Source organism: Phalaenopsis equestris, unplaced genomic scaffold (assembly GCF_001263595.1).
Source record: "Phalaenopsis equestris unplaced genomic scaffold, ASM126359v1 Scaffold000152, whole genome shotgun sequence".
Lineage (NCBI taxonomy): Eukaryota > Viridiplantae > Streptophyta > Magnoliopsida > Asparagales > Orchidaceae > Phalaenopsis > Phalaenopsis equestris.
Genome location: NW_018164594.1, coordinates 1,704,093 through 1,717,581, shown reverse-complemented (window position 1 = coordinate 1,717,581; position 13,489 = coordinate 1,704,093). Strand labels below are relative to the sequence as shown.

Below are 13,489 nucleotides of genomic sequence, written 5' to 3'. Positions count from 1 at the left end.
CAAAATTCACTATTTTGGATTTATTCATTTTTGCTACTTTTGCTCCAAATGTGCTACTTTTGCTCCTGCTACTTTTGCTCCAAATGTCTAAAATTGATATACATGCAACAAAAACATGAAAATACTTTTCTTTAAAGTACAATATCACCAAATATAAGCATAAAATGTATACTTAAAATAACATATTATTTTGGTGTATCATTTCCCTATTGCGAATTTACAGTATTAGAGTTATTGTTACTCCAACTGAAATTTTTATGATTTTTCCAATCAGGATTATAATAACTGGCATAAGTATTATTAGAAAAATTATTTATTGCATTTAAAATCTCATAAGAAAATTAAGATTCTATCAATTGCCCCAATGAGTTTTCCTCAAGCACAGTTGGTGATTCATGTCATATTGATCTATCTTCTCGATATAACAGCTATTTGGGCAGCCAATATAGATATTACATCAGAATCATGAATATTAGCTACTTTTTTGGATTTACCTTTTCAAAGAACCATTGAAAATTATTAGTAGCCATCTCTTCAATTAAAGAATATGCTTCATCAAATGGTTTTGACATTAATGATCAATCAGCTGCAGCGTCAATTATCGATCTAAGAGATGTAACCAATCCATTATAAAAAATCTGAATTATAACCAATCTGACAATGCATGGTGTGAAAACTTCATAATGAGATCTTTAAATCTTTCTCATGCTTCACAAATTGATTCCCCTTCAAATTGTCAAAGAGATGTAATATCATTTCTAAGCTTAGCAATTATTGAGGGTGGGAAATATTAAGATAAAACTTTTTGTGATAAGTCTCTTCAAGTTCTGATAGATCCAGGTGCTAAAAACCTTAACCACGTCTTAGCTTTATCTCTTAATGAAAAAGAAAAAAGTCTAAGTCTGACGACATCATTCGACACTCCATTATTTTTAAATGTAGCACACAATTCTAGAAAACTAGCAAGATGTAAGTTAGGATTTTCAGTTGGTGTTCCCTTAAACTGATTGTTTTGTACCATTTGGATAATAATAGGTTTAAGTACAAATGAATTGAAAGCTACAACATGGTTTTGTATACTCAAATGAATTTCATCTGCTGTAGAATTAACATATTCTCTTAAAGGTCTCTAATGATGTTCATTTCCAGAATTATTTGAATTGCAAGCCATTTCGCTAGAATTATCTATCTTTTTTTTGTTATTTTTGATTTTTTTCTAAATTTTCTTTCTAACTTTGAATCGTAAGGTACTAAATTTTTAGAGCTTAAACTACACATAAACAAACACAATAAACAATTAAAATAAGAAAACAAACTAAAATAAGAAAATGTTCAAATTAAACTACCAATAGTTTTTCAGTTCAAATACAATTTTCTAAATTATAAAATAGTTTACTGTTACTTCCCCGGCAACGACGCCAAAAACTTGATTCGTGGATTTGTTGTGTGCTGTTTTTGTAAATATTTTTCAATATTACAAAGCACACACATGACGGTGCTAATAATAAATATGCAATTCAAATTCAAATAAAAATAATTTTATCTTTTAAAATCTTTAAACTGCCAAACCCATAATAATAACGTAAGTTCACGTATTGCTCAAGTAATAAAGGGCTCTAATGGAGTCTTTGATATCGATCCCACAGGGAAGTTGGAAATGCTTATGAATAAATTCTTATAACTATAATGTAAAACACAATTCAAACTTCAAAAATTAAGTACGAAATTCAAATCTAAAGTAATTGAGCGTATGTTAAATAAAATACAGTTAAAAGAACTAAGTTAACTAAACTAATTTTTAAACTTCAAAAGTAAACTTATGAAAACTAAACAAAGTTTACCTGACGATGAGTTCAAATTTAAGAAATCGTTCTTCCCCTTTACACTGAGTATATGGATTGTGAAGAAATTAAAATCATTTAAAAATATATATAATTGCATTGTGCCAAATAGGAGCAATCCTACTCTTTAGCCTCTTTTAAGTGCATAAAGAACATTGACTAATCCAGAGTTTGGTCCCTAATTTCATAGTTAGATTGGGAGGATGCTGACTCTCACTCCAGAGCTCTCACTTCTCCCTCATCTGAGGGCTCACAATCTCACATTAGTTTTCAATAAACTGGACCAAATTGGAGATTTTAATCTGTCACCTTAAAATCTCCAATTCTTCTCCAATTCAATCTCCAATTCTGCATCCGACAAAGTATATTTCCCTATTTATTTGCACTCAGCTCCATGGATGACATCCTCTTCCATGAAATCAAATGTGATTTTCACCGTGTTGTAGAAATCATATTCCTTCGGAACATATGTTTCTCAACATATTTTAATATTTCAATTGACCAGATCGAAAAGTAAATGAAGATCGAAGTTCAAATTATCACAAATTATTGTCATGTAAAACCGTATAAAATAATATAATTTCTTCACAAAACCATATGTTAGAGTAGAGAGAAGGATAAGAAGACTACTCAAAATTCATGAGAAGGAAACAACAAAACACAGATTTCATATATAAAAATAAGTTTACGAAATAATGAAATAAAAGAAACAACTTATCTCACACTCGTACCCAAACAAATCCCTAGAAGTTCTCTTTAAGCATGTTGCCTCCTTACAAGCACTCTGAATTCTCTCTTGGAAGTGTAATGAAGAAGAAATCTCTCACCTTCTCTCTCCTCTTACACTCTTACAACCCCCTCTTACAACCCTTGAAGAAAATCTCCAAATCCTTGACTCTCTCTCTTACTCGCCTCTCTCTCTTTTCACCACCAAAAACTCTTCTTCCATTCCCTTACACGCCACCCACTTATGCCCTAGAATTTCCTCTCTTTTATTAGAGGCTGGCTCCCTCTAAAAAGAATTCAAAATTCCCTCCAAAATTCTTTCCAAAATTCAAACCTTTTGAATTCCAAAAGACAAGTCATTTCATTTAAGAGACATGACCTTTCATTAAAAAGCCTTCCAAAGTGTCTAGATGTATTGAATCACTCCATAGGGCGTTTGAAACATTTGGAGCCTTCAAAATTTGTGCAAACCTCATTTCGAACTGCCTTAATTCATCATGTGTCGTCTCTGGCGCCTCAGGCATTGATTCTGGCTCTTTAGGCGCCAAGTTGTTCAAATCCACGCTGTTTTGGGTTCTAGCGCTTCAAGTGTCGTCTCTCTATAAAATGACGCTTTAGGCACCAAATCTGGAACTTCACGTGCCAGCTCTCTGTAAGTGGTGCTTCAAGCGCCAAATTTGGCGCTTCAGGCGTCAGAATCACAAAATTTGCTATTTTTGGCTCCAAATTTCGTCCTTTTTACTACTTTTGCTCCAAATGCCTAAAATTGATATACCTGTAATAAAAACATGAAAATACCATTCTTTAAAGTTCAATATCATAAAAAATAAGCATAAAATGTATACTTAAAAGAACACATTATTTTGGTGTATCAATTGTTCAAAGAGTGTCATCATGTGAACAAGCTTAGTATGTACATAACAAAGATGTTTTCATGTATTTTGTCACCATAAAGAGCTCGACATCCAGTTTTTCACAGTTTAGCTCGTTATCGCTATGATGTCCCTGAATAATAAAATGTATTATAGTCGGTGGCCTGCCTCCATTGAAGAATTAAGGGGCTAGGAGAATATTCCATGCCATCTTACAACAGACAAAATGAAGCTTCTTTATCTAATCAAGAAACTAGTTCAATAAATTTAACATTATTATCTTCATTTGAGAAAATAGCACTGTCTCATCCATAAATGCCCTAGGTGACGCAAGTTACAAAAAAATATTTACATACCAAAACAATCTATGTTTTAAAAGTAATACTAACAACTAGCTATCGAGATTGGATGAATTTGTGCATGAAATGATCTAAAGAAGTTAGGACTATCTAGCAGTCCTTCACAAAAAAGAAATTGAAGGCCAAGCCAAAACTGGGAACTATTCTTGATAACAGCACACCTTATACAAAATTATAGCAGTCGAAGCTTCAACCTCTTATTGCAGTTGAAGAAACGTAGGAGTCTTCAAAGGTACAATCTTGTTATTTCGTGTCAAGAGCTTTCATAGTAATTAATGATTCCACGGGTATTTTCAGAGCAAGAAAGTTTTTACTACCATTCTACATAGCGATGGCGATCATATTCACCTCCAGGTTGGAATACCACCGGTTCATCATGGTTGTGGAGGAAAAATTTGTATTAAAACCAAAAAAGCTAGAGCACGTCACAAAAGCGATAATGTAGAGGAGAAGAAAAAATCGCCGAAGAAAGCCTAATTTGAATCAGTTGAACCTCTTATACAATCATAGGTTACAAACATAAATATATTCTAGAAATAAAAAAGCTGAATAAATCAGTAAAAATTTTGAAAATTAATAAAGTTCTCACATAATAAATTAGTCATCATCACAAAGTGTTGCGCCCATATCTCAATATTAGTAACTGTCCGAGACATTATTTTTGTGCCAAAGAATCTTAAAATATTCCACTAGGGATCACACAACAGAGGAAATAGAAGAATAAATGAATATACAGAATCACAATCCTTCATAAAATAAGCCCAGGTAGTGATTCTTCGCATCATTTAGGTTGATTTTTTTTTAGTTGTAGGAGTCTCTGCATTATTAAGTGTCATCTTATGTCACATTTTGGTCACAACAAAAGAATGAGTAATTTCTGCTACCAAAGTAGTAAGGGCTTGTGAATGAGAAATTGTCCATAATAACTACTCCAGAGTATTCGTGACTACTCTCTGAGTACAAATTTTTATCACCGAAAGAAAATAAAGTCTAAACTCAGTAGTAATTTTTTGCGACTACTCTTCAAGGCATTACCATTAAAGCTTATTGGCAGTATAAAGCACCATCTCAATTAAATATGAACAAACAATGTCTCTGAAAGAAAGGAAAGTCTAAAAGCTCAACAATAAATTTTTGTAACTACTCTTCAAGGCATTACCATTAAAGCTTATTGGCACTATAAAACATCATCTCAATTAAATATGAATAAAAAATGCCCCTGAAGAAAACCTAAAACTTATGTACCCGCACAGAAGTCTAAAGAATATATAAAATATACACCTATAAATTTTAATCTCATATTGCCAAAATGATGAAAATTTCTATCGATCCCCCCTATCTCTCAAAAACATCCATCAACTTTTCACATTTCTTCAATAAGATCTCTCCCAAGTTGTATGAGTTTACGAATCATACAGAATCATACGTTCGAAAAAGATTTAACTGTATCGTACACAAATTTTCCATTCTATTAAATGTCTTCAACCTATTTTTATATGTGAAAATTTTATTCTATGGATGAATGTATATCTCAACTATCATGAATGTAAATCTCAACTATCATGAATGCTCCCGTAGATAACAATTGCATATATGTTTTCTTAGTTTTGAAAGATGTCCAAATTCTTTAAATAGAAAAAAATCACCTAAGGTTTGTTAGGTTACAAGAATTGCGAGTAAATATGTATTTTAAACATCATAGACCGCTATATTTAAATACATTCATATTTTACAGTTTTAAGATTCAGATAATTGGAAATATCCTAATTAAATTATAATCAAATAAATACTAAATAATTAAAAATTTTATATTATATTCAATAGAATAAATTTCAAATTATCATTAAGAAAAAAAAAAAAAGAAATTGCCAAAGTGAGAGAGACTGAAACTTTGGTTGGGTTTTGGAACACGGGGGTTATCCAATTGCTCATGTTATGCTTATTAAATTGCTCGTATTTGATTCGTTCCTTAAGTAAGTAAGTTGATTATGAATAATTTTCTTAGCTCGATTTATAAATGAGCCGAACAAAAACTAATACTAATTTTTTTTGTTCAGCTCTTTTTTGACTTGAAATAATTAAACAACAATATTTATTTATATTTTTTATATTAATTTATAAATGCATTAAAAATATTAAATTTTATTATTTATAAAATTTATTTGGTAGTGAGATTATAAATTATATAAGTTTAGTTATTAGATATGTAAATAAATAGGATTTATGTAGTCTGTCGTAAATGCCCCTAAAATAATACGAAGGGTCGGAATGTTTGTAAATACCTTTTATCCCAAAAGTTGACTTTTCTTTTTTTATCACACATGTAAATAGATAAAATTAGGTGGTATGTATGAAAATTGCCTCATGTGGCTCCATAAACTTTTAATCGCCAAAATGATGAAAATTTCTCAATAGAAATTCTATTTAAATGTAAAGATGAAAACAAAAAAATCTCAAAATCGAGCTCATTCGAAAAAATTCATATTTTAAGTGAGTCTAACTCGTAAGTTGCTATTTATGACTTATTTTGAAATACGAGACCAAAAAAACAAAAAAAAAAAAAAAAAAAAAACAAGGGTTTCTTATGTACCTCGGCTTCCAAACCCGACTATTCACATCTCCTTGCTCCCAAACTCCTATTTAAAACATTAAGGTCTTCATTACGCCCTCCATCCATCCCGTGGTCTCCCCTTTGTCTGTATGTGCTACAGCTGGCGTCCTCAACTTTTCTCTCCATCCTCACCTAGATTCTCGAAAAATTATTCCACAGGGACACCATATACAGAAATGCATACGGTGTCGATCTCCATTGAACATAATAAAAATGTATCTTGATGGACTCGATTTCGCAATCAATCCCAATCGCATTCCTAACTTCATCTTAATAGTAAAAGTCATCTTCCCCACTCTTTCATCTAACTTTCAAACTTTTAAGCAATTGGATCCAATTCTCAATCTAATTCGCTTTTAATATCAGATCCCGTCCCAATTCCTTCAAGATCTGTCCTCGATCCATCAACAATGAGACACTCAAGCCTTCCAACACCGTTTCTCACCATTGCCCTCTGATCATCGCAAAAAGAATCATGGGAAGGTGCAGCAGCAATGCGGCGAGCAACTTTGGGGACACCGCGCGTAAAAGAGACTTTAATGTATAAAATATGAGTTCAAAACCGTTAGATTTCAATATCCAGATTCGAAGGCTGCGTTATGTAAAATATCCAAAAGTCAAACAAATACTGGTCTAAATTCGCTCACATTCGACACCTTGCCCCCCGGAGGAACCCAGACAGTACCGAGGCCATGTAGAAGCATTAATTAAGAAGTTTGACGCCTGGCGGCACGACTCCCCAGCCACCATCAGTCGGATATCCACTCCGGGCCGCGTACTCGCGCTTGTCGGTCCAAACAATCTGTAATGAAGCCGGCTTTTAATTTGCAAAACGTAGCCTGGAGCATCGTTCTAGCAAATCCGCAACACAAAAAATGATCATGTAAAAAACTTTCAATTGAAACCTACTCTCATATCTCCTGTGAAAAAGAAAAAGATTTACATATATATAGATCTGGGTGAAATGTATACAAATGCCCCAAAATCTACTGATGGAAAATCTTGTATGAGATTCGTTATATCAGCAGAGGAAGTAATAAATGCGAAATTAAGTTTTTATTAGTGTTATAGATTATTCTTGATTTATATTAGTGATTAATCTCGCCAGTATTACTTTCTTTCAAATTTATAAAGGAGTAAAATTTCTCAACCAGAAGAAGCCAAGCAGTCGAAGAAACAACACTAACAAGTAAACCTATAGAAACAGTAGCTCTTTTATTTCACTAGGACGCCAACATGCCAACCACATCTTCAACCCCTCCATTTCTTAACATGTACAAAGCCCCTCCAACCCTTCTTTTGGTAGGGACAAAAAATACATATAAAAATATATATCAAAATGATATAAAGCTGCTATCTACAGCAAGCTAAATTCTGCTCACAGAACAAAACATATGGAATATCAGAACTTCCCCTTCAAATTATAACTATGTAACTATACGCTTTTTCCCATGAAAATTTTCAGTGAGCTCATAACAATCTGAGAGAAAGGAATCCATGCTTCTATCATTACTTCACAGACCCAGCCCTTCGGCACACTCCTTGCAGCACCTCTGCAAACAATCCAGAGAATCCAGTCATTGCCTGGAAAACACCAGGCAGGCCAGTCTGTATATTGTTCAGCGTCATGGATTTGGTGACCTCAACCGCCTTCGCATGCCGAACCATCTCATCTTCCACCTTCCTCCTACATACTGCAATTTCAGATTTCTTCTCCGCAAGCGGATCACGAGCATCGAGCACTTGGCCATTGGGGCCATCCCCTCCGGCAATCCCTACTCCAACCATGGAATAGGATTGGTAGTACTTCCTTTCGATGTTTCTCAAAGCAGTGGATTTCTTTTCAAGCTCTCTTGAATACGCTTCAGCTCTCTTCTTCACCTTCAACTCTTCCTCCTGCTTCGTGGAGATGACATGAACGACGTTCATAAAGCTCTTGATAGCCTCGGAAGCCACGGTGTCAGGGAGGTGAGCAAGAGCCTGTTTCCACTCATCACAGAAGGCTGTGAGCTCGATGGCAATGGGAGAAGAATTCTGCTTTTGAGGACCATCGCTACTCACAGGAAGTAGAGTTAGCTTAACCCATGCATGGAGCGCACAGATGTACTCGCGGTGGAATTTGATAAGGCGGTTAAAGCTAGAGTGCCATGAGGAAACAGCAGCCTCGAGGTCGTGAGTGGCGACACGGTGCAGATCAGATGTGGACTGACCAGAGAGTGGTCGATGAATGAGGCCTCGGACTTGTTGAACTATATGGTTCTGGATCTCATGGAACTGATTCATTGATCTCCACATGCTTAGATAGCTGCATTGCATAAATTAGGATTTGTTTGTACATGAATTTGAGATAAAGAATTTTTTTTTTTATGTTGAAGGGAGCATTTACCCAAAGCACAAATCAACAACTTGAGGGACGAGCTCATTATCTCGGACTTGGGCGATTGCAGAAGAAGTGGTGGAAACAGCTTGAGAAGTAACGATGATAAGAGATTGCAACTTGTTGATGGAAGCCTTTGTCTTGTCTAACTTTGCATCGTCTTTTCCCCTATACTCCTGGCTTTGCAATGAAGATAATTTCTTCTCATGCTCAATTTTCACACCCTCCCTTGCCTGCATTCAGATGTCCGGATCATGAGAATTTTAGGATTTAGCAGGAAACGAGAACAAAAATCATGTTCCCAGATCAACCTGTTTTATCCAATTGCTAACATATACATAGAAATCATCGCGATGAACTGATTAATGAAGAAATCTATGAATATAGAAAGTTATGGTTCAAGTAGTATTTATTTTCAATTTGTTTTGATAGACAACATTAAGGCTCTTGGCAGTTAAAAATATTCATGCAGCAAAGGTAATGTATTTAGCAAATAACTAAGAAAAAATTATAAAGCAGTCCATGCGTTAATTCTAATTTCAATAATCAATTTTTTGAAATACAATATGTGGATTAAAGATTACTAAAATTAAATTTAAATTGAACCAGCGTAAATTGGTTTTGAATCTGGTTTCCACCCCCAACACAAGCCTATGAGCTATGACAATATCAATTCAGGTTCAAGAACACAAACACGATATAACATGCATAAAAGTGATGTTTATTATTGAAAATAAAGAACACAAGCACATTTGACATTATATTATAATACGATATCTAAATATTTACAAAATAAAGAGTAAATACAAAAATAAATATAAAATCAATTTATATAATAATAAATTTATTTCAAACACTCGTAAAATAAAAAATATATTTTAATTTACCAAACATCTTAAACTCCTTTATAGAAGAAATTATCAAAAGATATTATAAATAACCAACATCGACATTAAAACAAATCATGAAAATTTGAGAGATATAAGAAAAATAAAGAATGTAAACTATATTTTGCAGTTAACCCCTCCCAACCAGTTGATCTATGTTCAGTGGCGACGCTTGATTCCACTAAATTATGAAAATAATCCAATCAATTACATAGCATTAATACCAGCAATCTAAATGCATCGTATAGCCATAAAGGGTTAAGTTAACCCCTCGATTGGAGAGAATACGAACTCATTTTCCTTCATATTTATTAGAATTTAATCCAATGTCACAACTTTCTCACAACAAGCAGAGCTGATGATCTAACTCACCACAATCACATGGCCCCAATTGGCGCCACCCACATGGACATTAAAAACATCAACTAGTACACATCCATCATGTAATATTGGGTGGCAGCATGAGCTCCTAAGAGTGTGCCTTATAAATCAACCAGTGCAGAAGCTAACTAGATTAATTTATAATACTTAAAAAAAACAAATAACCATTTTTTTTTTACCACAGTTCTTGCACTTGTTCCAACCATCAACATATTTAAATTCAAAGCTACAAGGGGGCAAAAATTTTTCTGTGTGGACTCCTGACGTAGTTCTACGTGCGGCGAAGGGTGTTCCTGAGTTATTTTCATGTTATTTCTGGGTTTCAATAATCCCGATTTTCAATAATCCCGAAATAACCCAGAAATAACCCGCATTCGTTATTTTTGGGTTATTTTTGGGTTATTTTGGGATTATTGAAAATAACCCAGAAATAATCTGAAAATAACTCAGGAATACCGCACGTAGAGGTACGTCAGGTGTCCGGACAAAAAATGTGCGGAACCTATTTCCCATCAAACTCAAGTAATCATCTTAAAAAATAAATGAAAAAACAAGAAAAAACCCACATTTCATCACATAACATGCAACACAACAATTAGTCCCCAAGCAGCTGAAACCGTTAGAAAATCCCAAAATATTTACTCCCAGCCATAGTTTGGCAAATGCCGACTAACCGAGCAACCAAATTACAAAAACATGCAGCACCCACCCTACTCAGTAAAGCAATAACTTTTAAACCAACTAAACAGTTATATCGAGCAAGTTTAAACAGGCATCACAGTGAAGCTCAAGATTAATTTTTTTAGAACATTTTAACTGAAAGATACCTAATCAAGTTGTGGCTAAAACAATTTTCAAACTTGAGAACAATTTGCTGGAAAAGAGCCAAAAGCAAAGCTGTTGTGATGCCTTCGGGGTATGGAGTATGGACACCAAAACGCAAATGCTCGTACCGTAGTGCTGTACTAAAGAAATCTAGTAATTAGTTATTTGTCCAGGTATGACCTAACAGCTATTGTACACCTAATCAAAATACAGCAAAATGGTTTCCATAGCTTGGGGGAGGGTTTCCTCACCCATGCAAAATTTTTCACAGACGGACGACATCAGAAAGAGAAACTAATAAAAAAAAAAAAAAAAAAAAAATCCCGCTTTTCTCCTCACAATACAAACTACTATTTCAGTTTATACGCAAAAGGCATTAAATCAAGCTAATCGCTTTCTAAACAAGATTCAGAATATAGATGCTTGACCTAATCATCACACTTTTAATATTCCTAACTTTATGAAAAACAGAAATTGAAAAATGGTGCTGAGCATAGATGCTCCCCAATTCTTCTTTATAGAGCAGACAAGTAGGTACCACCGCGCTGCAAAACTACGCAATCAACTGAGCTGTGGAATTTTAATAATAGTAATAATAACGATAATAATAACAACAATAACAATAATAATGATGATGATGAGGCAATGTGATGTCAAGTGAGAGGAAGAATCATTTCACAATACTGAAAAATTTTCATTTCATTTACTAATATACTACTTATATATAAGAGTGACATGTATAAATCGCAAGATTCACCAAAATATCAATTTAATGACCATAAAATATTAAATTTAGTAGTGAAAATATGTTTCAAATGAAAATTTTACCTTAACCTCTTCGTAAAGCTTCTTCTCCCAAGCAAAAAGCCGCTCCAGTGTAGAGGCATGGCTCTTCTCCACGCCTGACTTTTCGAGCGTACCGGTATCGAGTTGATACCTTATTGCCAATGGCGGCTTTGAAGACCAGCTTGAAGATATAGCACTCAGCACGCTATTTGAATGGTAAACAGTTTCTGAAAAAAAATTGTATCAGAAATAATTCCCTTTACAAATGGCCAAAAATGTAGTACTAGTAATGACGACAACCAGTAGCCCTAACTAACGATTGTGTACGGCTTGCTTACTCTTGAGATGCCGAAAGCTGCGTTCGAGCTGCGCGCGTCCGATCTCGAGTAGATCGGAGACGGGCTCACCGGCGGCGGAAGCCTTCGCAAAGTACTCCTCGAGAGAAGAAACGATCTCCGCCAGATCGCGGTGGCGCACAACTAACCTGAGATCCTCGGTGACGGAAGAAGAACAATCGTCCCTTCCGTTCCAACCGGCGGAGTTGGATCTAAACTCTGATCTCTCCCGCCGAAGCGATTTCCCCGGGGCGGTGAATGTGGATCCGCTCTCAGATGGCGCCGGTCGGACACGGGCGCCGACGTCCAACGACGACGATCCCCCGAAGTCGGATCTCGGGGCCGTGCTCTCAGATCTCGAGTACCTTTCCTCCTCCTCGTCACAGTCGGATTTGGTCGACGAACTCGAACTGCTGTCATAGTGTCCATGTGGGAAATCATGCACCACCGAGCTATTGTCACCCTCGTCATCCTCCTGAGGTAGATGGTGCCCCTCGTGATAATTGTTTTCTTCGGGCTCAGCATGGGGTGATTCTTCTTTCTCTTCCTCCTCCTTGAGCTGATTGAAGAAATCGGAGCTGGGAGGAGAGGGAGGGTAGAAATTCTCCCAGTCCCAGACGGAGGAGGCTTGGGAGGGTGTCGTAGCATAAGTGGAAGAGAAGCGATTGGAATGACGCTTGGAAGCTGAGGGGGCAGGGGCGGCTGAGGGGGTGGAGGGGACGCTAGAGTCGGAAAGGATGTGAGGGAGCTTGGAATTAGTGATGGAGGGAGTGTAGGGGGAGGGGGTATGGAAAGCCGGGGGCCGGGGAATGGAAGATGCAGGAGTTGGAGGAGGGAGAGAGGAAACGGCAGAGGGAGCGGCTGAATAATGATGGAGGAAAACGGGAGGAGTTTGTTCAGACACAGAGAGTGGTTCACCGGCCGCAAAGCGAGTGAGAGCGGAACCGGTAAGGAGGAGGGAGCGGAGGTAGTCGGCGTGTGCTGAGGCGAGGTGGTGACGGGAATAGACTGCTTCTTTCATCAGGCGGCGACGCTCCTTGCAGCGCCGGACTGTGTCTTCATTGTCCAGCCTCGACGCCGCGCATCCCATTGCACTGCGGCGCTGTAGGAGGAAAGGAGAATGGAGTGGGGTTTAGAGAGTGTGAGGTAGATCGAAAGCAGTGAAGTGAAAAGAGCGAAAACATCAGTGAAATTCTATTCCGCTAGCTTTTGATCACACCCTTCACATTTAATTTTACTTAAATACCCTTCGAATTTTACTAAATAATCCAATGTATTCCCTTTTTTTCCAAGGACAAATTTTGAAAATATAATTTGTTAATTTTTTCTTTACAATAGTATTAAAAAAGAAAAAAAAAAACTAGTTGCTTAATTAAAGGGCAATTAACTCCTATACTAAGTAGTTCATATAATGTGTGACAATTATTTAATTCTACAATTTTTAAAAATATTTTATTGAGCATTATTTAATAATATAATTATTTAGAAA

General features: G+C 35.7%; 1 protein-coding gene across 1 annotated transcript; it reads right to left on the bottom strand.

The window, feature by feature from the left end:
• Nucleotides 1-7,605: 7,605 nt before the first annotated feature.
• LOC110021926 lies at nt 7,606-13,195 on the bottom strand. Its single transcript, XM_020720652.1, has 4 exons — nt 12,004-13,195; nt 11,708-11,892; nt 8,796-9,019; nt 7,606-8,714 (listed from the first exon to the last, which is right to left on the bottom strand). Exons 1-4 carry the CDS (start codon nt 13,088-13,090, stop codon nt 7,919-7,921), a joined length of 2,292 nt encoding a protein of 763 aa, XP_020576311.1. The 5' UTR covers nt 13,091-13,195; the 3' UTR covers nt 7,606-7,918.
• Nucleotides 13,196-13,489: the final 294 nt, after the last annotated feature.